Source organism: Neomonachus schauinslandi, chromosome 5 (genome assembly GCF_002201575.2).
Source record: "Neomonachus schauinslandi chromosome 5, ASM220157v2, whole genome shotgun sequence".
NCBI lineage: Eukaryota > Metazoa > Chordata > Mammalia > Carnivora > Phocidae > Neomonachus > Neomonachus schauinslandi.
In genome coordinates, this window is record NC_058407.1 from 83,419,389 (window position 1) to 83,445,989 (window position 26,601).

A 26,601-nucleotide genomic window follows, 5' to 3' on the forward strand; every position below is an offset into this window, starting at 1 on the left:
GACCATGACCAGAGCTCGTGACTTGCCCCCCGGCCACTTCCCCTAGAAAGAAACCCTTGAAAAAGTTGCATTTAAAAAAATCCTTGCGCTGACCTTTGGGGCCGTGGGGGCCGAAGAAACGTGCGTGCGAGTGCAAACAAGAAAACGAAAGGTGTGTGTGCATGGGGGGGCCGGCGGTGGGGGGACCCTCCACTGCCGCTTTGCCTGACGCTGTGCTGAGGCCGCCCCCCGGGACCCCGGGGCTGCGATGAGCCCCTGCAGACGGGCCCGGCGACACACGTCCAGAGGGGCCATGGCAGTACTAGCGTGGAAGTTCCCGCGGACCCGGCTACCGGTGGGAGCCAGTGCCCTTTGCGTCGTGGTCCTCTGTTGGCTCTACATCTTCCCGGTCTACCGGCTGCCCAGCGAGAAGGAGATCGTACAAGGGGTGCTGCAACAGGGCACGGCGTGGAGAAGGAACCAGACGGCGGCGAGAGTCTTCAGGTACTCCTCCCCTCGCGGCTCCTCCCAGCTCGTGTCCTTTACTCCCCGTGCGCCGAGGACAGGGTCACTGGCTAGGACGGCCTTGCAGAGGCATCTCTTTCATCCAGTACTTCTTGTCCTACTCCCTTTCTTTGCCATTTCTAAACCTGAAGACTTTATCTGGGGTCCTTCCCCACCCCTTACACCAAGACATGTGCAAACACCTGCTTTGCCCACATAAAGCCTGTAAGCATTTCTTCCCCAGCCTAAGTTATAGTCAGTGATTCGTCGGTAACTGGTGGGAAGGAGAATCCAGGTGAACTTTGTCTTTTGCACTTAATGAGAATTTATCTCTTGGGCTCTGCAGATGTTTAAAGCTATAGAGAACTAGAAGAAGGTAAGAGGCATCTTCCTGAGGTTAGGTGAGTGGTTGGTAACATAAATCACTAATGAGGGAGTGATGGGCAAATCTTGGGCGGAGGGAAAAACATGGACACCTATCCAGGATCCTTCTGCTTTGTGCAGTGTGCCCATGACAAAACACAAAGCACTTACTGATCACCTACTAAGAGCCGGGTACTGTGTGATTTTTATTGAAGACTCAACAACTTTTCCAGTAACAGATATTATTATTCCCATCTTACCAACCACAAATTGGGTCTTCAGAAGGAGGAGTTACTTCCCCGAGGTCATGACATGACCCTTTGAAGTGTGGGAGCTGAAATTCTCATCACACAAAGCTCTACAGCTCCCAGCTTTTTTGGTGGGGGTGCTTAGACTGTAGAGGGCTTCTGGAGGATGGGAGATGGGCTTTAGGTAGAGACTTGAAATCAGAAAACAAACAAAAAACTCAAGCCAGGTTGGAAATTAGAATGCTGGGGCTCAGAGGTTGTAATTTTCCTTCCTTTCTGTGAATTTCAGCTTAAGTGTCTAAAAATAAGTTCTTGGCAGCAGGGTTTGTGTAGTTAGATTGGGAGGGAAGGTAATTTTCCTTCCTCACTTCCCTGGGCATGTTGAGAGGGACACACAGGGGCCTCCACGAGGGCCAGATGCCCCTTTCCCCTTCAGTCCCTGGGGCCAAAGATGCTGCAGTTGGCTCTTCCTGATATTGTAGTGGTCTAGGTGGGGAGTGCTTTCCTTTGCTCTGCCTACGATCTTTGCAAGCAGTATAGACGGGCAGCTGAGAGCCAACTTAAACATTTTCACTACTGTTGGTTACAAATGTTCAGAAACATCTATGAATTACAAAAAACTTTTTAAACAGATGGTTTCCTTCTCCTCCTTGGTTGGGCCTGCTCCTGGAAAGAAGGTCAAAGAGATAATAGCCAATTCTTTCAGGGGAAGGCAGATGAATTCTTTGAACTGGGAGGGAAGACTTTCCTTCTCTCTTTTTCTTTAGAATTCAGCTATCATTAAGTTTAAAAAGAACCCTACACCCCTTAAAAGTATGTAAGGGCTAATTTTCTCCGCCTTCACAGTATTGATTGTTGGACTCAAAAGCACCCCAACGGCATAGCATCCAGCAATTCTTTTCCCTAAAGACAGAAAGCACTTTTATCCCAGGTAATATAAGGAAATGAGTTAAGAACTTCCCATTGATTTGCAGTGAAAGAGTCCATTTTTGGTATAGGAGGAAGAATAAGGAAGCTCTTTTAGAGCATACATTTCTTTTGCAGGACATAATCAAGTGGAAAATGCTTCATATTCTGAGAAACACAAACTGATCATTTCTGAGACACATTTGTCCCTTGCTGTCTGTAGCCTGGAGTAATCTTCAGTGTGGCTGTCATTTGGTCTAGTCTCTATGTGCAGAGAATTACTAATTAAAACCCACACAGTATAAAAAACTGCCTAAACACATATCCCTCAAAGTTAGTGTCTGTAAAAGTGTGTAAGATGCACCATTGCTTGTTGAAAAGAGTTTGGGCTTTGGAGTAGAATTCTAGACTAGTAGAATTTCTAGGCTGTGTGTGCCATGACTAGATAGATAAGGAACAGAGTATCTTTGGCAATCCACTCTATGTCTTTGAGTCTTAGTTTCCATATATTTTATTTAAATTCAATTAATTAACATATATTATTTGTTTCAGGGGTGCAGGTCTGCGCTTCATCAGTCTTATATAAGTCTTATAATACCCAGTGCTCATTACAACACATACCCTCCCCAGTGTCCATCACCCAGTTGTCCCATCCCTCCACCCTTTTCCCCTCCTGCAACCCTCAGTTTGTTTCCTAAGATTAAGAGTCTCTTATGGTTTGTCTCCCTCTCTGGTTTTGTCTTGTTTCATTTTTTCCTCTTTTCACAGGGATAATAACATTTACCTTGCAGGGTTGGTATAGGTTTAAATAAAAAAAATGATGCCAAGTGTTTGGCACATTTACCCAGTCAATGGTGTTATTATAATTGTCATGAATTATGATTTTCTGTATATGTTACAACTTAAATAAGGACTTCTGGCCAGCCCATAAGAATTTGGAACATTTTGCCTGCCAAATTTGCAGAGAAACATTACAGGTCAATATACTACCCCCACCCCCCAGCTTCTTTACATTAAACCTAATAAATAGGGATGAGGAGTTTTATTTATTTTTATTTTATTTTTTTTAAGAGAGCTAGTTCTTTTTTTTTTTTTTTTTTAAGATTTTATTCATTTATTTGACAGAGAGAGACACAGCGAGAGAGGGAACACAAGCAGGGGGAGTGGGAGAGGGAGAAGCAGTCGTCCCGCTGAGCAGAGAGATGTGGGGCTCAATCCCAGGACCCTGGGATCATGACCCGAGCTGAAGGCAGATGCTCAACAACTGAGCCACCCAGGCGCCCCAGGGATGAGGAGTTTTAAAAGATAAAAGTATCATGCTTTGTTAAGTCAAAAAAATTTTTGTATTCTGCATCTATAATAAAATCTGTTGTTTTAAATGTGGATTTTTAGTTTGTGGGTAATAGTGTATGTTTTTAAAATATTAGACAGGTCAGCCAGAGGCCTTTATTATGTTAAGAAGGCATAACTTTTGCAAACCGGTGGCTGTGTTTTCCAGTCTAAAATATCTTCTGCACAGGGGCGCCTGGGTGGCTCAGTTGTTAAGCGTCTGCCTTTGGCTCAGGTCATGATCCCAGGGTCCTGGGATCGAGCCCTGCATTGGGCTCCCTGCTCTGCAGGAAGCCTGCTTCTCCCTCTCCCACTCCCCCTGCTTGTGTTCCCTCTCTTGCTGTGTCTCTCTCTGTCAAATAAATAAATAAAATCTTTAAAAAATATATATCTTCTGCACAAATAGAAATATATGTACACAAATATACAATATGCACTTATGTGTAGAGATAAATGCACATTCATAAACTATGGAGTGATGTCATGTATATGTGTAAATTTATACACATATTCATATATACACATATATATATAATTGCAATCAGTTAATTGACCAACATTTAATGAATGACTGTTATACACCAGATATGAGTTAGGCCCTGGGAGATAGCAGGGAACAGGGTGGACAGATTGCTTTCTCTGAGACAACTTACCTCCTACTGGGGGGGGTGACTGACAAAAACAAATGAGTAAAGCAATAGGATGATTTAAAGTACCGTTAAATGCTATGAGGACAAAGGAAAGTGTTTTGTTATGTGTATAAGCATTAGAATTTCAGATTACATTTTGCCCTCTGTGCTTTCATTTACTTTTGTGATTTTCTTCTCTTGGCTCAGACCTTAAGTATGACTTCTCAGAGGGGAACCTTGACAAATCTCATAGGAGAAGGCAGCAAGAAAGTCACAGAGCTGCAAGAGTTTTGAACTAGAGAGGAGGTTTTCGTAACATCCACATGGCAACAGAAAGATAAGGAATCAATTGACTGTATCACAGAAATATTGGAGAGTTTCTGTGCAACTCTTGTTGCTTCTGAACGAGTAGTCAAGCAGTGTGGGGAAATGCTGAACCAAAGTGGCATTTGTCTCTTCCATCAGGGCCTCAGCCACTTCATTTGCTTCTCTGAAAGAAACTTCAGCTCACAATTTATGCTCAAGACTTTATCCCTGGTGTCAGACATAGTAATAATGACAACAGTAACAACAACAAAACTGACAAATTATTAGGAGCTTATAATGTGCATGACACTATGCTAAGTGCTTTACATGTACTGTCTCATTTAATTCTCCTAACAACCTTGTATAAGTGGATACATTATCATTCACATTTGTAGAGAGGAACATGCCCAGGTCCCTGCCATCACGGGATTTGCTGTAATCCCAGGGATAGGCATATGTGTGTATAATTAACTAACCAGCTGGACATAGGGCCATCAAAGAGAGGCAGCATAGCAGAGAGTAAAACTGACGGACTCGGGAGCTGTCAGAGCATGGTTGGAATCCCAGCTGTATCCCTTTCTGGTTGTATGATCATTGTTAAGTTCAACCCTCAGAGCTTCAGTCTCCCCATTTGTAAAATGGGGTGTATAGTAATTTCTTACAAGTTCGCAGTGCAAGTTACATAGTGGCGTATTGAAAGCACCTAGAACGATGCTTGCCATATACTTCTGTTCAATGCATGGTCGTTATAACAAGAGAAACATGAGCAAAGTGCTGGGGAAGTTCACAGAACATGGCTTTTAATTCTGCTGGAAGGAGGGAAATCAGACAGGAGGTGGTGTTTGCACTAATCCTTAAAGGATGGTAAAATTGGGTGGTAGTAAGAGGTGAGGGCAGAAGGATATTCTAGGCAGGGAGAACAGCAAAGGCCAAAGCAGGGAGATGTGGAAATTCTTGTTGTGCTTCCTATATGGAAAGGTATTAATTTTCCCACAGAGAATGTAGTAAGAAGGTAGACTGGGAGGTAGACGGAGGCCAGGTCACCATCTCTGAATGGGCTTGAGGTGTGGTTTGTGAAAAATGAACAAACATCAAGGAAGTATCCAAGGGCACCGGCTTTGTGTCAGCTGTCAGCAGAGTTGGCACCTCACTGTTACTGGTGGACTGGGGGATAGAGGATAACACACACAAGTGCTCTGAAAATTCTGTATATTCACTGGGTGCTAGCCATTACTCTAAGCCATGATGTTCCTCCTTCCTTTCCCAAATTCTGAATGAAATACTACTCTAAGCATTTCTAGCTTTATGTGCCTTCGTTTCTGTCCATATTTTTGAATCTGTGGATCCCAGAAGCTTCAGATATTTCCACAGCTGCCCTGGTGGCCACAGAAGGGCCCTGGGGGGAGGGGGAGGGGGAGGGGAGGGAGGCAGGTGCAGCGCTCTGTGTATATGGGATGTAAGGCTTATGTTTGTTAAGGTGGAGATTTATGGAATTCACTTTAAAAGTAGTTTAGGAAAAAGAGAGTTTAATACATTTTGGTGCTTAAGAAAATAAGCTTCGATTATGTTGTGGATTTACAAATGTGAAAAAACTTCATTAGCAATAACCACAATAGCAAGAATAAATCATTAACACCAGTTGGACACATAAAATATACCAGGCCTGGTTCTCGGTGCTTCTTTTTCTTATCTTTTGTTCTCATAGCTACTTTACAAAGTAGATATTTGTATGTTCTTTGTTTTATGGATGAGGAAATGGAGATTCAGAGAGATCCATTAACGAAATGATGGTCACGTTTCCAACCCAGAGCTATTTGACTCTAACTAAGCCTTATGCTCGTTCCCTGATAATCTTAGATAAATGAGGCACTGCTGCCTCTATCCGTTAAGATCTGGCCATGAATACTTCTCCAACATCATCTTGCATCAGCATTCCTCTTTAGGTATAGTAGTACTGGTGAGGGTTCTAGTTGCTGAAACAAGCCAGGCTGTGTTGGTTTTGCTTGTCATTCCCTCTGCCTGGAATGTCTTTCCTTCAAGGCCACAACTCCTTGCCCTTCACCTGGCCAATTCTTACTCATGTCTTGACGGTGCATTTACTGGTTAAGAGCAAAGGTCCCAAAGTTAGTTGTGCTAAAATTCTGATTCTTCCATTTGCTGTGTTCTTGAGCAAGTCAGCCTTCACTATCTGTTTCCTCATCTGTAAATGTGGCTTTTTTTTTTTTTAATGTGGCGTCTTGTAGGATTGTTCTGAACATTAGAATAGATAATGTGTTGAAAAATGCTTCTGGCATATAATTAGTGCTTAATCCATGTTACCTCTCTTCAAGGTAGCCTCCCTTAACTCCTTTCTTCCTTCCCAGGCTGTGTTAGAAGCTTCTCCTCTCTCTTTTTTTTATTGCCTTGTGCATATTATTGCATTTCTGTAATTATCAAAAAACATTTACTACTATGTGTCTACCACTATTACCATAGAAGACGCTAGAACTATAGCAGTTAACTTAAAATTTACTTTCTTGAAGTTTATGGGCTAATGAGGGGACTGGGGGTTCACATGGACACGTGGGGGTGCCCTCCCTGTGTCGCCCTGTTCCAGTATCAAACTTCCTGGAGTTTGAGAAGCCTAAATTTGAACTGGCATCCCAGTTTGTTATCCAGGTATATTTGTTCAGGGAAAGGGATAGGAGGTTGGAATATATTTTTTATCTGTTGATTTGATTCTAACTTTTAAATATTTAGATACATTTGTGCTTTTGTCCTCTGCCTTGCCTAGGCCTCTGGCCTAGGTCATGAATGAGCAGGAGATCCAGAGCAGGGTAGCAAGCACCTATTACTTTTAAGGTGGTTGGAGGAGAGGTCACTAACGTTTCTCGGGCTTGACTGTAAGCGGTTATTTTAAAAGGTTCCCCCGGGAAAAGTAAAGCAGGAACTTATGGCAGGAGTCCTAAACTTAAGTTCTTATCTAAATGTCCAGACTGTGCATGTGAGCAGGGTTATCACACTGTAAAATGTTTAGGCAGCAACTCAGAAAAACAAGTTTTTTTTTTCTTAAAAGTTGTTTTTCTCATCACAGTTATAAATCATCTTGGAAGTGATGCTGACTATGTATACTTAATGCAATTTCTTTGAGGGAGTTGATAGATTTCTAGTAAAATACAGTACTTTTTAGCTTTTCATTCCACTTTGGATCTCTTGGGAGTTGTGTGACCTTGGGCAAGCTGCTTAGCCTCTCTGTTCCTCTGTTTTGTTATCCAAAAAATGGTATATATGCTAACCCGCTTTATAGGCTTGTGATGATAATTGAGATAATTATTGTAGAATCCATAGCCATCCTCACCTAGCTGGTGAGATGACAGGATGCTTGTTCCCACCTAGAAAGAGTCTAGATTTTGGGGCCCCAGAGAATCAGGTTTTGATCCTGGTTCTGTCATTTATTAACTTTGTGACCTTGAAAAATTTTCCTGGCCTCTCTGAGCCTTAGCTGTGGGTGGCAGTACTTACCTTAAGAGGATTAGGTGTTGAATTATTGCTGATTATTAAGCCATAATGATGAGAAAAGCTGCTTCCTGGGACACATCTGATGCCTATTACTTGTACTTTCAATAATGGAGTATCTAATGAAATGTGACCTTATGACACACCCTCTTCTTCCATAGTGTTAGTACTAAGGATGCTGTAAAATGGCCAGTAGAATTTTAAGGAAGAGAACAGAGCCCAGTCATAAATCACCTATTCATTCATCCGCATTTACTAAATGCCTGTTGTGCACCAGGTACAGGCTGGGATACAGCAGTGAAAGTTAAGACATGGTTCCTGATTTTATAAAATTTACAGTCTGGTCTAGTGTCATTAGTTAAGTTAGTAAGAAATTGAGTAATGTAGTGTTCCAAGGGCTACGGTTGGTCTGTTTCAGATAATTATGCGGAGTTTCAAAGTGATTGATTTTCTCCCTCTCTGTTGGACTGTCTTCTCGCTATGGCATTGCATGAGAGGGAAGCAGCCAAGACCAGAGGAGCTGTGTCACTCTTTTAATTAGGTGCCAGGAGGAAGTTGAAGTGAATTCAGGGTTACACATTCTCTACTATTCAGGGCTTAAGTAACAGAGTACACTACCAGAGATTTCCAAGTGAGTATAATGAGAACGGGCTTTTGGGGAACAAATTGCTTGTTTCAGTTATTGATACAAAAAATATATGCATGATTTTATGTCCCCTGTACTTATTTTAAAAAATCTATAGTGTTCATTATTTGTCTGATTTTGGAAGTAATAGATACTGTAGGAAAAATTTAAATGTAGTAAAAAGGAGAAAAAAACCACTCATAATTCCGTCCCTCAGAAGTACTTCATTGTGAACACTGTTTCTTTTGTGCGTGTTTGTTTGCATATGTGTATTACTAAATTGTATATTTGTATATTTAGTTTTATATTCTTTTATCCACTCAGTGTTATATCTTTAACATTTTCTCATATAATTAAATAATTTTTAACTGCCAAGCTTGTGATAAAATAGCTTTATGATTTTCATTTTGGAAAAAACGTTATTTACTGTAAATTTTTAAAATGTTACCAATTTGGAACAAATTACTTTCTTCCAAAGGATCCTTATAAAGGATATCATATTTGCATGTTAGATTATTTTTTTTAAATATTCATATATTTGGTAAATACTGAGCATGGGAAATCAAAAGCCTCTTTAAAGAGTTCTGCTTTCTCAAAGTTGGCTTTTAAGTGATAAGAGCAGCACTTTGTGAAAGTAATTGACATTTAATCACCTAGAGACAAACATTGCTAATATTTTGGTATATGGTTTTCCAGAACATTTAGTGCTTCCTCTGTGTGTGTTTATAAAACAAAAATATAATGAATTTGACAGTATATTGTAAAATTTTTAATAATAATATATGTAGATCTACATCATCCCTTTTTATTTATTTTTTTAAATTATTTAAATTCAATGTAGTTAACATATACTGTGTTATTAGTTTCAGGGGTAGAAGTTTAGTAATTCATCAGTTGCATATAACACCCAGTGCTCATTACATCAAGTGCCCTCCTTAATGCCCATCACCCAGTTACCCCTTCCCCCCATTCATCTCCCCTCCAGCAACCCTCAGTTTGTTTCCTAGAGTTAAGTGTCTCTTATGGTTTGCCTCTGTCTCTATTTTCATCTAATTTTATTTTTCCTTCCCTTCCCCTATGTTCATCTGTTTTGTTTCTTAAATTCCATATATGAGTGAAATCATATGGTATTTGTCTTTCTCTGACTTATTTCATTTAGAATAATCCCTTCCACTGCCATCCATGTCGATGCAAATGGTGGATGTTCATCCCTTCTGATGGCTGAGTAATATTCCATTGTATATATGGACCACATCTTCTTTATCCATTGAAGGGCATCTTGGCTCCTTACACAGTTTGGCTGTTGTGGACATTGCTTCTATAAACATTGGGGTGCAGGTGCCCCTTCTTTTTACTGCACTGTATCTTTGGGTTAAATACCTAGTAGTACAATCGCTGAGTCATAGGGTAGCTCTATTTTTAACGTCTTGAGGAACCTTCACACTGTTTTCCAAAGTGGCTGTACCAACTCGCATTCCCACTAACAGTGTAAGAGGGTTCCCCTTTATCCACATCCTCACCAACATCTATTGTTTCTTGAGTTGTTAATTTTAGGCATTCTGACTGGTGTGAGGTGGTATCTCATTGTGGTTTTGATTTGTATTTCCCTGATGCTGAGTGATGTTGAGCAATTTTTCATGTGTCTTTTGGCCATTTGTATACCTCAGCCCTTTTTAATGGCTGTAAGATTTTCCTTTGTTAGAATAGTTAATGATTTATTTAACTAATCCACTATTATTAGATATTCATGTTGTTGCAGTTTCTCACCTTTGTAAATAATGCTGTGATTAACATCTTTGTGTATACATCTTAAACATTTCATCTATTTTCTTAGCATAAATTTCTAAAAGTAGTTTCTTGGCAGTTCCCCCCTCCCCCACCATCAATTCTTATAACTGGCTTCTTTGGTTGTTCATAGAGTATCTTCAGCTTTGGCTAAGGGCAGATTTGAGTTTTCCTCCATTTCAGTGTGGAAAGTGATTGCATAAATAGAAAACATATAATGATTGTTAACATTAAATGATGAAATTCTCCTTTGGGAATTTTCAAGAGGTGGAAGCATCTAGGAAAAATTCCCATACAACGGGATGTGTACAGTAGCAGTCCCCTCACTGAGCACTGTGGCGACCTCTCTATGAGGAATTTATTTAGTGCCCTGGAAGATGTGCCTTTGTCTGTCATGATTATTCTCTTCATTACAGAACAGATGGTAACTAGCTCAGTGTTTCATTCTTGTTTAAAAAGAAATGCCTTTACAGGACCATTTGTACTATTTTCTAGGATTTAAGCAATTAAAAACTGTAATTTAAAAAGAAAGTTTACCTTCTCCTCATGACAGGGTAGAGATTTCAAGGAAAATGATTAATGTCTTAAATAAAAAAAATAAAACAATTGTATGTTATGACTTATTTTAAGAGTCACTTTCCTATATACTAAAATTGGAAGTCTTGGGGGGGGGATGCTTGGGTGGCTCAGTCAGTTGAGCATCTGCCTCCAGCTCAGGTCAAGGTCTCAGGGTTCTGGATTTAAGCCCCGTGTTGGCTCTGGGCTCAGCGGGGAGTCTGCTTCTCCCTCTGCCCCACCCCGCTGCTTGTGCGCTCTCTCTCTCAAATGTATGAATAAAATCTTTGAAAAAAAAGTAAAATTGGAAATCTTGGGCTTGAAACTAGAACAGATCATATCCACCTGTGCAGAGGGTGAGCGTACAGTAGAAAGGCACAGAAATCCCATGATGATATTTTGTTAGGTTGGTTTTTGGAAGTTGAGTGTTGGTGATTGGTTGTGTTGATACTTGACTAAATCATCTCTATCCTGTGTTATTCTCCTCCTTTGCACCTGTTCGAAGCAGCTATACGTACTGTTGCTTTGGTGCTTTAGGGTCAGACGTTGAGTCTTGTTTATATTTGTCTGCCTCTGATCCTCCCTCACAGTCTTACTGACCGTCTAACAAGTACTTGTTTTATGAATGAAAACATCACGTTTTCTGCAAGGCCTGTAGATAGCTGTCTGAATACCATTCAGGGGTAGTTTCATTTATTACCTAATATTGAGACTCCATGTTATTAATATTCACTACCAATTCATTTGTTCACTCCTTCACTCGGTCCTTTTTTCAACAAATAACTATTCAGAGCCTTACTCTTATTAGGTGCTGAGAATCAAGTAGTTAGCCAAGAAGACATGGGCCTTCCCCTCGTAGAACGGATAAGCACACAGCATACATTGTAAGAAGAGTGATATTCTCCAAAATAATCTCTCAACTCCTTTTTATGGAGGAAAAACAAGCCCAAGTTTAACTTCACTTTCAGAATTTAGCTGTGTCTGTGTTTGGGCCAAAATCCTTCCTCTGGTCCACTCTCTTTCTGGCCTGCATAGTGATTGTGAGGCCAGAGGCCTTTGTACAGTTTAGTGGTATGACATCTTTTGATTCTGGTTAACCTATGCAACATGTGAAATACTAAGAGAGGAAAAAGCCCTTTAAAACATTGCTAAAAGATACGAGTCCATGGGGGAAAGCAAAGCCCAATTACTGGTAGAATGGAAGAGAGCTAGAAGCAGGCTGGCTTGGATGGGGATTGTTTACTTTGTTTGCAATTGATCCTTTTTAAAGATTTTTTTTTTTTTACAGATTTTATTTATCTATTTGAGAGAGAGAGCACAAGAGGAGGTAGGGTCAGAGGGAGAAGCAGACTCCTTGCTGAGTAGGGAGCCTGATTCGGGACTCGATCCCACGACTCCAGGGTCATGACCTGAGCCGAAGGCAGTCGCTTAACCGACTGAGCCATCTAGGTGCCCCTGTATGCAACTGATCTTGACTTAACTAGCCACCCTGCCATAATAAAGGAGAGGGAGTTTGACAGAAGGGAGAGGGGCTGGAAATAGAATGCTGTGGTTTAAGGAGTCTCAATTTGGGGTAAAAACACAGTCATTTTATTTTTTCCTAATAACTGCTCCAATACCATGCCATGGTAGCCCTAACTCCTGACTCCCACTCCCCGCCCCACTTAGCTGGCTCTAATGGGTCTTTGGGCCAATGTGGTCAAATTTTACCAATTTTTATCCATCTTGATTATTGGGACAGTATATTCTGGTGCTTAGCTCAGTTTTGTTTATTTTAATTAATTCTTTAAAGGTTTATATATTTATTTTAGAGAGTGAGAGAGAGAACATGAGCGGGAGGGGCAGAGGGAGAGGGAGAGAAAATCTCAGACTCAACGTTGAGTTCAGAGCCCCATGTGGGGCTCGATCTCATGACCCTGAGATCACAACCTGAGCTGAAACCCAGAGTTGGGGGTTCAACCAACTGTGCCACCAGGAGGCCCTCAGTTTTAGTTTATTTTAAAGCACAATGAAAACTCTGTAGCTACCCTTCCTGCCTGCTTTGGCTCTACCTGCACCTCCAGGAGCATGTAGTGGAAGTGTGAAGGGCCTTTTCTGAGGTAGAGCCCTACTCCACCCGCCTCTGGGAGCTACCTCTTCCCCATTGGGTAGGGAGGACATTCACAGTCCTTTTTCTCTGTTAATGATTGTGGTTTCTCATGGGGAATCCTAACAGGCTGCCCACCTCTTCTAAGGCAAACTGGTCTGGTTCCTTCACCTGGTGGGCAGCCTTCATAGGTGGAATACTAGTAAGCCCTCCACCCACAGACAGCTCCCCATTCTTGCCACCCTGAAGGGATTTTTTACAGCCCACTGCCTCCCCATCTCGTTCCATTCCTGTTTCTTCTTTCCAGCATTGCCCTTAAAAATAAAAGTTATTTCACTAGCAAAAATGGGTTTATTTGGGGATAGTGGAAAATTGCAATTTGGAAAAAGCAACGGTTGGCTAAAACATAGGCTAGGCCAACGAAGGAGAGGAACATTATTTTATGAAGAAGGAGGAAGTTGAGGAGGGTTGTTCTAAAGGAAAGTCCATTGAAGGAAGGCAAAAGTTCAGGGTGATGATGGTTTCCCATTGGCTGAGTTGCAGGGGTAGTTGATTTCTTGTAAGAGATGCAATGTACATCTTTTCTTGTTGGGACCTGTAATTGATGATTCTTCCTTGTTGGTTCTTCTGGGCGGGGGGTGTATATAATTGATAATTCTTGAGGTAGAGTGGTACGGTGTGAGGGCTCCCCCTTCTGGCCTCCTGACTCCCATCGTAGTGAGGTTTTCCTTGGTTAATTTTCACAGGAGATAGCACAGAGCCAGCGCAGGGCCAGTGCCGCAAACAGCCCAGGCATAAGATGCCTGTTTCTCTTTATTGAAGACCCTCATTGTCTTTACAAGTGATTCTATTTGAACATCCCCCACCCTTCTTCTTCCTTTGTTGGCAGGGAGAGAAGGCATTTGCTCTACATGAGGCAATAGCCTCATGAGAAAACATGGCACTCCCAAGTCTGTGCCTTTCCCCTGGTCCTACTCCATGTGAATCAGCTGTGTGGAGAGAGGACTGCTTCACGGTCTAGTACTACTTAGAGAACCTGTGGGGAGGTGGTTGGCTCCAACTTCTGGCAGCTTTCTGAACCTAAAAAATAGGGTAATTAGCACATGTTGGTCTTTTTTTTTTTTAATTTTATTTATTTATTTGAGAGAGAGAGAATGAGAGACAGAGAGCATGAGAGGGAGGAGGGAGGAGGGTCAGAGGGAGAAGCAGACTCCCTGCCGAGCAGGGAGCCCGATGTGGGACTCGATCCCGGGATCATGACCTGAGCCAAAGGCAGTCGCTTAACCAACTGAGCCACCCAGGCGCCCCACATGTTGGTCTTAATTCTGGCTTCTGACCATAACTCCCAGATAAGAGAGAAAAACCTCATATTTTGTTATATTTATTTCCTGGGTACGTTTTTGTACTGTCACAAAATTCAGTCATACTGTTTCTTTTTTTTTTTTTTAAAGATTTTATTTATTTATTTGAGAGAGAGAGAATGAGAGACAGAGAGCATGAGAGGGAGGAGGGTCAGAGGGAGAAGCAGACTCCCTGCCGAGCAGGGAGCCCGATGCGGGACTCGATCCCGGGACTCCAGGATCATGACCTGAGCCGAAGGCAGTCGCTTAACCAACCGAGCCACCCAGGCGCCCTCAGTCATACTGTTTCTTAAACGATCCCTGTGGGCCCCAGAAATCGGGAAATGCTCAATGGGTCAGTTCACTTTCATACTGAACAGGTGATCAAGGTTTCTTAGCACAAACAAAGCATTCAACAGGGCACCTGGGTGGCTCAGTTGGGTAAGCGTCTGCCTTCAGCTCAGTTCATGATATCAGGGTCCTGGGATCAAGCCCCACATTGGGCTCCCTGCTCGGTGGGGAGTCTGCTTCTCCCTTTCCCTCTGCCTCTCTCCCCTGCTTGTGCTCTCTCTCTCTCTCAAATAAATAAAATCTTAAAACAAAAAAACAAGGCGTTCAAGAATCCCCAGCCCCCTGTATTGGGGGCTTACCACAAATGTCTCCAATTGTCACCATGCCATTTAGAGTCACTCTTCTGCTGCCAGTTCTTCCTCATTTCCTTTTCTTTCTGCTCAGGAAGCTTGGGGGCAGACTGCCAAGTATGCTGGCTAAGCAGACTCCAGCTGGGGAATGTTATCCCTTTGGGCAGGCACTCCCAGTCTTGATTTTCTTGAGTGCTCCCTCCTCTTCAGGAAAGGGAAGCAGGGCCACTCCTGAACAGGTTCCTCTCACTCCTAATTTCCCTTTATGTTGACCAGGGTTGGGGGGTGGTTGTGTGGTGGGGCTGGATCCAGATCACCCCCCCCAAACTCTGCTAGGGGTCTGGCCATATATCTGGTGGCCCTCTCAAGTCAGTGAAGGGTACTTAGCAGCAGTGTCTCCAGATTTGGATGTAAACCATGATTCCAGCATAAAATCCCACTGAACATCCTGTTACAAGAGGAAAGAACCAATAAAGAAACTGGAAGATTGCTCCTAAAGTATCAAATTTCAGGATTTATAGCTTTTAAGCAGTCTAAAAAAATTCCCTTCGGGTTTTAGAGATAATCTATGGAAACTTAAATTCATGTTTAATGAACATTTGTTGAGCACAAATTATGTGCAAGTACTATGCTAGATGCTTTCATGTGCAAAATATCAGTCCATCTTGGTTTTAAAAACTCTTGGTTTTATTTTATTTTATTTTATTATTATTTTTTTAAAGATTTTATTTATTTATTTGAGAGAGAGAATGAGAGAGAGAGAGAGCACATGAGACGGGGGAGGGTCAGAGGGAGAAGCAGACTCCCCGCCGAGCAGGGAGCCCGATGCGGGACTCCATCCTGGGACTCCAGGATCATGACCTGAGCTGAAGGCAGTCGCTCAACCAACTGAGCCACCCAGGTGCCCAAAAACTCTTGGTTTTAAAATCAGCTCCATTTCTGGGGTGCCTGGGTGGCTCAGTCGTTAAGTGTCTGCCTTCAGCTCAGGTCATGGTCCCACGGTCCTAGGATTGAGCCCCACATCAGGCTCCCTGCTTGGCAGGAAGCCTGCTTCTCTCTCTCCCACTTCCCCTGCTTGTCTTCCTTCTCTCACTGTGTCTCTCTGTCAAATAAATAAATAAAATCTTTGTAAAAAAATAAAATCAGCTCGATTTTTTAAGCAATAATGATATTTTTAGTAGCATAGTTGTTATTTATTTATCTGCCGTATGCTAGGCACTATTTTAAGGACTTTACACAGTGTTATCATTTGGCATTCACAAATACTCTTTGAGGGAGGTATTATTATCCTTATTTTACAAAGAATCAGGCTGTGAGTAATTATTTCTTTAAGGCCATTTAGATTGTAGGTGGTGCTGACAGCTAGCATTTAAAGAGTGCTTACTATGTGTCAGACCCTCTTTTAAATACTTCATGTATGTTAACGTCATGATAACAGCCCTATAAGATAATCTGCCCCCCCCCAAATCACACAATTTTACTATTTTATCCTTTTGTAGGATAGAAGTTTAACATGAGTCCCAGTGGGTTAAAATCAAAGTATCAGCAAGCTGCAGTCCTTTCTGGAGGCTCTAGAAGAGGATCCATTTCCTTCCTCATCTGGGTTGTTGGCAGAATTCACTTCCTTGTGGTTGTATGATGGAGGTGGCCATTTCCTGGCTGGCTGCTAATTGAAGGCTGGCCTCAGCTTCTAGAGGCCACCCTCATTTCTTGGCTCATGAATCCTTTCCTTCTTAAAAGCCCCCAGGAGCAAGTTGGGTCTTTTTTTTTTTTTAAGACCTAATTTTTCTAGAGCAGTTTTAGGTTCACAGCAAAATTATGAGGAAAGTTCAGGGATTTCCTGTATACCCCCAGCTGCATATTTACATAGCCACCCCAATTATCAACACCTTCCCCAGAATGCTGCCTCAATTGATGAACCTACATTGACACATTATAATCACCCAAAGTCTGTAGTTCATCTTTTCAGCCTTGGCGTTGTTCATTCTAAGCGTTTGGACAAATGTGTAATGACATGTATCTATCTTTATAGTAACATACAAAGTGGTTGCATTGCCCTGAGAATCCACTGTGATCCACCTATTCATCCCTCCTTTCTCCCTCAATGCTGGGCTGATTTTTTAGTGTTTCCATAGTTTTGCCTTTTCCAGAATGCCATATAGTTGGAATCATATAGTATGTAGCCTTTTTAAATTGGCTTTTTTTCTCTTAGTAATAAGCATTTATGTTTCCTCTATGTCTTCATGGCTTGATAACTCCCTTCTTTTTAACGCTGAATAATATTCCATTGTATGTACCACAGTTTTTTTTATCCATTCACCTACTGAAGGATGTCTTGGTTGCTTCCAAAGTTTGGCAGTTATGAATTATAAAAAACCACAGTTTGGCCTCACAGATTTAAGGCATTGGCATACCGACTCAATAAATGTTAAAGAGGTGGATGCCTAGCTAAGTGAATATATAGCTCAATAAACTCTTCTAGGTAAATACCAAGGAGTATGATTGTGGATTGTATGATGACAGTATGTTTAATTTTGTAAGAAACTGCCAAACTGTCTTCCAAAGTGGCTGTACCATTTTGCATTCCCACCAGCAATGAATGAGAGTTCCTGTTGCTCCACATCTTGGCAAGCATTTGGTGCTGTCATTGTTTTTGATTCTGGCCACTCTAATGGATATGTAGTGGTATCTTATTATTGTTTTAATTTGCATTTCCCTGATGACAAATGATGTGGAGCATCTTTCACATGTTTATTTGCCATCTGGTGAGGTGTCTTAAGGTCTTCAGACCATTAAAAAAAAATCAAGATGTAAGTAGCATATTATGTTATATAATGTTCAGATGTACAACATAATGATTTAATATTTGTGTATATTGCAAAGTGATCACTATAGTAAGTCCACTTAACATCTGTCACCACATAGTCACAATTTTTTTTTACTTGTGATAAAAACCTTTAAGATTTACTCTTTTAGCAACTTTAAATATACAATGCAGTATTATGAACTACAGTCACATTACATCCCGAGCACTTACTTATTTTATGATTGGAATTCTGTACCTTTTGATCATCTCCATCCATTTTGCCTATGCCTTACTTCTGGCAACCACCAGTCTGTTCTCAGTATGAGTTTAGTATTTTGTTTTTTTTGTCATTGTTGTTGTTCTTTGGTGGGGGGCCCATTTTTAAATTGGTTTGTTTGTTTTCTTATTATTGAATTTTAAGTGTTTTTTGTGTATTTTGAAAAACAATTCTTTATCAGCTGTGTCTTTGCAGATATTTTCTCCCAGTCTGTGGCTTGTCTTCTTGTTCTCTTGACATTGTCTTTCACAGAGCAAAAGTTTTAAATCTTAATGGAGTCCAATTTAGCAATTATTTCTTTCTTAGATTGTGCCTTTGGTGTTGTATCTAAAATATTGCTATACCCAAGGTCATTTAGGTTTTCTCCTATGTTATCATTTAGGAGTTTTATAGTTCTGCATTTTACATTTAGGTCTGTGATCCATTTTGAGTTAATTTTGTGAAGGTATAAGGTCTGTGTCTAGATTAAATTTTTTTTTTTTTTTTTTTTTTGCATGGGGATGTCCAGTTGTTTTAACACTATTTGTTGAAAAGACTAAGACAGTCCTATTTTATTGATGGAGAAACTGAAGCAAAAGGAGCTTTAGGACCTTACTCAAAATTATGCAGTTAGGAAATGGTCTTTCTGGCTCTAGGGCTCATGGGCTTTAGGGCTCTAGGGCCCCTTATTATGCCAGACTGCTCCTTTGCAGTAAGATCAACATTGACATTCAGGGCTTCAAGTTAAATCCTGATGCCTCCTTATATTGTAGTGTCTTATTACAAAGGAAAGAATCTCAAATGGAAAAATTTCAGTCTATGAAAGTGAATTAATTCTTGTTGTATTTGACTATTGTTAATATCCAAGACTACTTTTACTATTTACTCCTCAATGATCCTGCAAATAAAGCAGTGTGCTCAAGCCTTGGGCAAGCTGTCTCTTTCCTTCTTTCTGCCTGGCATCTCTGATTCATCCCGGTGGCTTAATTTTAGAGGTTTTTTGGGCTCTCCTATCTTGCTGTCATAGCCCACTTGGTTATTTCCATTTATATCTGTGAGGTGGATGCCAAGAAATCATACAAACTATGCCATGGTCAGGGAGACTAAAACCTATACAACTGTGAGAAACAGGAGTGGAACAGCCACTGTTTGGAGACTTTTTCTGTGTTACCTAAAAAAGGAAGTTATTCTTTGTCTTCTCTCCATTGTGGAAATCCCCAGAAACTTCTTTCAAACGCAGTCACTGTCTCTGAAATTGAATCTGTGTGACAATATTTTGAGTTATTCTGAAGGATTATCTAGAGGTCTAATTTCTTTTTTTTTTTTTTAAGGTTTTATTTATTTTTTGACAGAGAGAGAGACAGCGAGAGAGGCAACACAAGCAGGGGGAGTGTGAGAGGGAGAAGCAGGCTTCCTGCAGAGCAGGGAGCCCGATGGGATCATGACCTGAGCCGAAGGCAGACGCTTAAAGACTGAGCCACCCAGGCACCCCAGAGGTCTAATTTCTGTTAGAAGTGCAATTTCTGTCTTTTGAAAATTATTTATAAGGTAATGCATTTTTATTGTAAACATTAAAACTTTATACAGGTGTATATTAAGCAAGCATAAAAGTCTTCTCAGTCTCTTTCCCTAGAGGTAAACAGTGTTAATGTTTTGATACTATCATTATTCCAGGATAGTAGGTGTAAACTAGGACTATTTCAGACTAACCAGGATACATAATTCCCCTACTGTATATGAGTTTTTAAAAATTTAAATCTATAGAAACATCTAACTACATTCCATATACATATATTACACATAGCGATAGCTTCTAATATGGCTCCTAATGATCCCCACCTCCTGGTATTCATGTGTCATCCCCTCCTTTTGAGTGTGGGCTAGATTTAGTGACTTCTAGAATTGAATGGAATACTGCAGAACTGATGGTATGGCAGTTCTGAGATTAGATTTATAAAGACAGTGGCTTCCGTTTTGCGTGCTCTCTTTCTCTATTGGGTCACTTGTTCTGGGGGAAGCCAGCTCCCATGTTGTGAGAACACTCAGGCAATTTGGAGCTGTGGTAAGGCACTAGTGAGGAACATGTGGTAAGAAACTGAGGTGTTTGGTCAACAGCTAGCAAGGAACCAAGGCCACCAAGAGCCACATGAATGAACTGAGAAGTAGACCCTCCAGCTTTAGTTGACTGCAGCTCCCGGCCGATAGCCTGACTGCAAGTTCACGAGAGACCCTGAGCTCATCTAGCTAAGACACTCCTGACCCTCAGAAACTGTGTTAGAAAATAAATCTTTATTGTTTGAAGCTGCTGAATTTTGGAGTAATTTGTTACATAGTAATGGATAACTGATGCATTTATTAAGTAATAATCAAATCATATAAAAATCATTTTTGACAGCATCCTCTTTTTGCTACCCACAACGTATGGGTTAGTGGATACCTCATTTAGTATGTGTGGCACAAAGCAACATTATCTTATTTTTAAAAAAAGATGGGGAGAATATGAAATTCCATTTTAGGGTTGACCATAGTATCTTTCTTTTCTTTATTTTTTTTTTATTTTTTATTTTTTTAAAGATTTTATTTATTTATTTGAGAGAGAGAATGAGATAGAGAGCATGAGAGGGAAGAGGGTCAGAGGGAGAAGCAGACTCCCTGCTGATCAGGGAGCCCGACGTGGGACTCGATCCCGGGACTCCAGGATCATGACCTGAGCCGAAGGCAGTTGCTTAACCAACTGAGCCACCCAGGCGCCCCACTTTTCTTTATTTTTTAAAATGAGAAATGGCTTAACAAACATCCTGGAATACATTTTTCTGCTTCTGTAATTATCTCTACAGGATAGCTTCTTAAAGGGAAAATTTCAGGGTCATGAAATAAGACATTGAATTTTAAAATTGATATTTATGAATTGTCTTCCAATTGAAGTCATCTTTTTCGTGACCAAGAGCCTGTTGGCTGTTCCGATATGGAATATAATTAACCTTAAAATGTTTTGCTAGGGCGCCTGGGTGGCTCAGTCTGTTAAGCATCTGCCTTTGGCTCAGGTCGTGATCCCAGGGTCCTGGGATCGAGCCCTGGGTTGGGTCTGGCTCCTTGCTCAACGGGGAGTCTACTTCTCTCTGTGCCCCCACCCTGCTCTCATGCTGTCTCTCACTCTCTCAAATAAATAAATAAAATCTTAAAAAAATGTTTTGCTGGAGCGCCTCGGTGGCTCAGTTGTTAAGTGTCTGCCTTCAGCTCAGGTCATCATCCCAGGGTGCTGGGATTGAGCCCCGCATCGGGCTCCCTGCTAGGCAGGAAGCCTGCTTCTCCCTCTCCCACTCCCCCTGCTTGTGTTCCTGGTCTCGCTGTCTCTGTCAAATAAATAAAATAAAATAAATGTTTTGCTAATATATAGGTGAAAAATTATAATTTTAATTAATGAGACTGAGCTTCATTTTACATTTTTTTATTACTATTATTCCTGAAGATTTCCTCTCCTATGAAGGGCACTTCTAGGTCTTTTGCCTATTTTCTTCTTGAGTTGTTCATCTCTTCCTTTTTGATACCCGAGTGTCCTTTGTTAAAGGACTGTGGCTCTTTGCCGTATCTGTGGCACATACTTTTCCCAGTTTGTCTTTTGTCTTATGTTTATAATTTTTTTTGTGAAGACTTTAAAAGTAATTAGCAATCAACTTCATCACTTTTTTCTTTTATGGCTTTTGAACCTTTGTGTCATGATTCCTGCAGCCCAAGGTATTTTCATCTAGTATATTTATGATTTAATATTTTTACATTAAAATTTCTGACCTATCTATGATTTATTTTAGTATAATGAGGGAGAGATATCCAGTATTTTCCCTGTATCTTCTAGCATCATTACCCAACAGCAAAAACAAAAATCTTACCTCCTTCCACTCATTTGAAATACCAAATTTACCCATGCTAGATAATCCTATCTGTGTGGGTCTATTTTGGAAGTCCCACTTTTCTTCCATAGCTTTATCTGATTAATTTTATTCTACAGCCATACTGTATCAATTACTGTAGCTTTACAGTATATTTTAATATCTCCTAAGGCCAGTTATTGTTTTTTTTTGCCAGAATTTTCTTTGTAATTCTTTCATATTTTTCTCCTAGGTACAATTGAGATTGCTTTTCAAGTTCAGATGATTTCTGTGGGATATTTTTATTTGAATTTCATTAATTGATACATTATTTTAAAATTGAAACTTTCTATCCAAGAGTAATATATGTTTACTTATATATTTAATCCTTGTTTTATTTCCCTAAGCAGAGAATATAGTTTTTTTCTTTTAGATTTTGCTCAGTTCTTATTGAGATTACTCCTAGATATTTTGTTTTTGATGCTATTTTTTTTTTTACCAAGAAGTATCTTGTTTTCATAATTATTTCTGTGATTATTGTTTATATATAGGAAAGTTATTATTTATTTATAGGAAGCCACCTTATTTAAGTTTCTTAGTGTAGTTTTTTTTTTGTTTTGTTTTTTAGTTTATCCTCTTGGGTTTTCCAGATATGCACTTCTATATTTATGTATCTTATACATAATGATAATCTGTTCTCTTTCCTAATATTTACTTCTTGTGTTTTATGTTCTTTAATGGGCATGCTTTCAGCATTTCTTCAATGAATTCAATGCTGGATTTCTTTTGTCTTCCTATTCTTTGTCTGTCTTCTGTTGAATCTTAACTTCTCATCAGTTTTTAGCTCTGTGATTTGGGCAAGTTACTGACATGAAGAAAAGTGGAGCTTAGAGAAGTAGGGAGTGGCTGAGCCAGAATGCAAACTCAGGAGTTTCTGGCTTCAGGGCTCACACTCATCCATTTTCTCTGTTTATTCTTCTTTTCCTCCCCTCCCCTCCCCTCTCTTTCCTTCCCTTCCCTTTCCTCTTCCACCCCCCTTCCTTCTCTGTCTCTTTCTCTCTCCCTTCCTTCCCCTGCTTATTGTTTATGGATCCTCTAAATCTAGTCACCAAATTTCATCCCAAAATGTATCCTGTCTTAGTAGCTTTGGTGGAAATCTGCGGTTGATATAATAAGCATCTAGATATACCATTATGGTGATTGGAAGCAAGGTATGATTGGATGTCTGACTTTAAGAACAGCAGATTTCATCATATAACATTGCCTTTCTATGAGAGGGTTTATTTTTTGGAGGCAAGGGGCTTCCTGAATTGGTTTATTTGTTTGCCCTAACCACTTTCATCTTTTCCAAATTATTGAAACTTCATAATTTCTTCACTCCTTCAAGACCTCTTGCTGCATATTCTCTTGTCCTTCACTACCATAAGGTCCTCAGTTTGACAGGAAACACAGATCACTGAGAGAGGCTTAAATCAAATGACTCTGGTTTCTGGAAATGTCATTACTTTAGAAAGGAGCACAGGAGGGAGGGAAAGAAAATAGTTCAGATTTTTGTGGAAAAAAGGAAAGCAAAAGGCAAACAGAAGTTCTCTTCAGAAGAGAGGAAACAGTGATAGGTTTAAAAAGTTGATATGTGTTAAATTTGCTGTATTTTCTCTGCTTGAATCTTATTTCAGAGGAAAATTGGTTGCTCTAAACTAAGTCTTTTGTTAGTAAGGCGCAGGTCTATCTTGGGTGGTTGTGATAGGGATGGATAAGGAGTAGGAGAAATGTCAAAAATAGGAACCTCTTACTTGCAAGTGGTAGTATTTGCAACTCTACTTAGCACATCTTTTTTTATTCAACAGATCATTGTTGAATTCCTACTGATAGCTTTGATGGGGGGAGACAAAGAAAGGGTAAGGCATTGTCCCTGATATCCAGGTGCTTTTAGCCAGTGGGTCAGACAACTAAGTAGTGGTACTTAGGAGTAGAGAAGAGTGCTGAACTTACTCCTGAAGGATGAATGGTATTTGAATCAGCAGGGAAATGTAATGGCACATTGTGATCCTGGGAAAGAGCATGAGAAATGGTTTTGTTTGTAAGTTAGTGCTGAATGGCTGGCTTCAGCAGAATTATGTGGGTATGAAAATGAAAGAAAATCTTGAGCAGTTAGGACGAGGTTCAATAAAAGTTTGTGAGCTGCTGGAAGTTCTTTGGTGTGCAAGTAACTTGATAACTGTGATTAGGAGTACAGATCTGGTAGTGGCATGGGGCAGATTGGCAGAGGCAGGGACAGGAGCTCAGAGGCAGTCATGCCAAGAGCCCCGTGGAGAGTGCAGACAATGGGATTAGCATAGAATGGGCAGATCTAGGAGACTCAGCAGAAAACCCTCTAGATTCAAAAATGATTTAGTAGAGTTAATGGCAAAGAAGGAAGATATACAATAAATATGGTTTGAGCCTCAAGTGCTACTATTCAAAACTAGACCGACAGGCAAATTTGACATTATCTATGTACTCTCATCCTGAATACATCCATCAGTCATGGAATCTGGGCTGAAATGGCATTTTTTTTTCCCTGCCAGTTGAACTAGTTACCATTTTACTTTTTTATCCTTTAAGTTTTTTTCAGTTGTTAGATGGGATTCTTGATGTGTTCCCGTAATGCTTTTATCCATTATATATTGAATTATCTTCAAACGATCCTCCAGTAGATGCTCCAGTGAGTGAAAAGCCAAGGCTATCACCATGATGGCATAAATAGAGGAAGAGGTTAAAAGCCTGTTAGAAAACATACTGGCTGGCTTCCTTCTCTTCTTGATAACAGGAGATAACTGTATTTGAGCTTTTTTTGATGACTAAAGATCTATAATGAATGCTGGTACTGATAAGCATGGAGGAGGGAAAGGGAGGGTGTAAGGCTGGGCTACTTTGTCGGTTCCTCTGTTTTAGCCCATTTTGCAGTGGATGTTTGTGCACCTGGTAGGATTGAGCTAGTAGGGGTCTGGATAGATGGGAGAGGCATACTCCCTGACATACATATTCTCTTCCTTTATTCTTCTCAGATAAACCAACTCAGTGCTTTAAGGACCACAGAGTGCTTATTCTAGGTGTCCCCCTTGCCCCGCAACACACCAAAACATAAACACATACACACACGGAGCAAATACAACCAAGTACTTTTTCAATAGACAAACTTTTAAAAAATAGAAATCTCTAAATTTGCATTATGAGCAACTACCAAGGTGTAAACAGAGCATATCTACTTGTGCCAGGTATCTGACCACCAACTGATCAGCCCATATGGCCTAAGATACCTTCCCACTGGCACCACATGCCTTTGGCTCCATGGACATCCCAGCATATTCCAGATATAAAAGCACCTGTTGAGAAGTTTAAAGTGTACTTACCATAAAAATTGTCAAATTGAGCTTATGCATAAATTAATCAATTCTGGTACAATTTGTGTATATTCCAATGATTCTGTTTTGTTGTTGAACATCAGGGGTATTTGGCTTAGTTGTCTAGGTTCACTGAAATAGGGTGACTTTTTTTTTTTTTTAAGATTTTATTTATTTGACAGAGAGAGAGACAGCGAGAGCAGGAACATAAGCAGGGGGAGTGGGAGAGGGAGAAGCAGGTTTCCCGGCGAGCAGGGAGCCTGATGTGGGGCTCGATCCCAGGACCCTGGGATCATGATCTGAGCCGAAGGCAGACGCTCAACGACTGAGCCACCCAGGCACCCCTGAAATAGGGTGACATTTATGAACAAGTGGTTACCCAAACTCTTTGGCACAGGCTGGAATTTTCTTGCTTCTTATTTTCAGCTCCCTTGGATATTATACCATTTCTATCCCTGATGCTTTATGTGTAGAAATAACTCCTTCAGCATGTGTTCTGTGCTTTTCCTATTTTCTTTGTTGGCAAACTCAAGTGTGTTTATTGGTGATTTTAATGCACTGAGTTTTTTTTGTCCTTCTATATCACCTAGTATTACTTTATGTGGAAAGATGAATTCAAATAGTAATGACAATAACGATGGCTAACTTTGAGCAATGTGACAGGTTCCATGCAAAAGGACTTAAATGCATGATCTTATTTAGTTTTCTCTGCTAATCTATAAGATAGATACTATTTTACTCTTATTTCCAGTTGAGAGAACTGAGGCTTAGAGAGTTTATAGGAACATATACAAAGTCTCTTATGTATTAAGAGATAGGACCAGAATTCAAATTCAGGTTAGCTTGCTTCCAAAGCTTACTAACCATGGGCTATTATTATACCAGCACATTTATGGATGAGTCATATTTGAATTGTAAGTAATACAGATAGGTCTCAAATTAAATTTTTCGAAAATTACGGCATAAAATATTGTCATGCAAATACTGATCTTGACATGCCAAATGGTTAGTCCAATAATGCAGTAGAAACTAAAGTTATTTGCTAAATTAATCAAAAGTTCTGATTAAGACTTTTAGAGAACCTAAGCATTACAAAGAATATGGGATGCTTGGTTTAGCAGGGTTTTTTGAATTTGCACATATTGACTACAATGCTTTTTAGAAATTCAAGTATCAAATTATTTTTTAAAATTTGCTTTTTTCCCCCATTTCTGTGATGCCCTTACTTGTTTGGCACACCAAATACAAACATAGTCTGCCTTTTAGTTAATTCAACAATGACTAAGGTAATTTATATTTACAAACAAGAGCAGTAGCAATTGAAAATTACAGCCAATTCCCCACAACACTGATGATGCACTGATAAAACATGTCTTTTCTAACAATTGTGGGAATTTCAAAACTGCATGTGTCAGGCACAAAGGAAGCGTTGTTACGTAGCCAAGTGTTGCACAGAAGCCAGGCCTCTTTGTAGAATGTTGAATGACATCCTTGGTAAA

The 26,601-nt window shown here is 40.2% G+C and overlaps 1 protein-coding gene across 1 annotated transcript in view; it reads left to right on the forward strand.

The window, feature by feature from the left end:
- The first annotated feature begins 247 nt into the window (after positions 1-247).
- ST8SIA1 (ST8 alpha-N-acetyl-neuraminide alpha-2,8-sialyltransferase 1) overlaps positions 248-26,601 on the forward strand; it is a 143,363-nt gene continuing 117,009 nt past the window's right edge. Inside the window, exon 1 of the mRNA XM_021690711.1 lies at positions 248-483. Within this exon, the coding sequence (XP_021546386.1) occupies positions 248-483 (236 nt within the window). The remainder of the gene's footprint in view (positions 484-26,601) is intronic.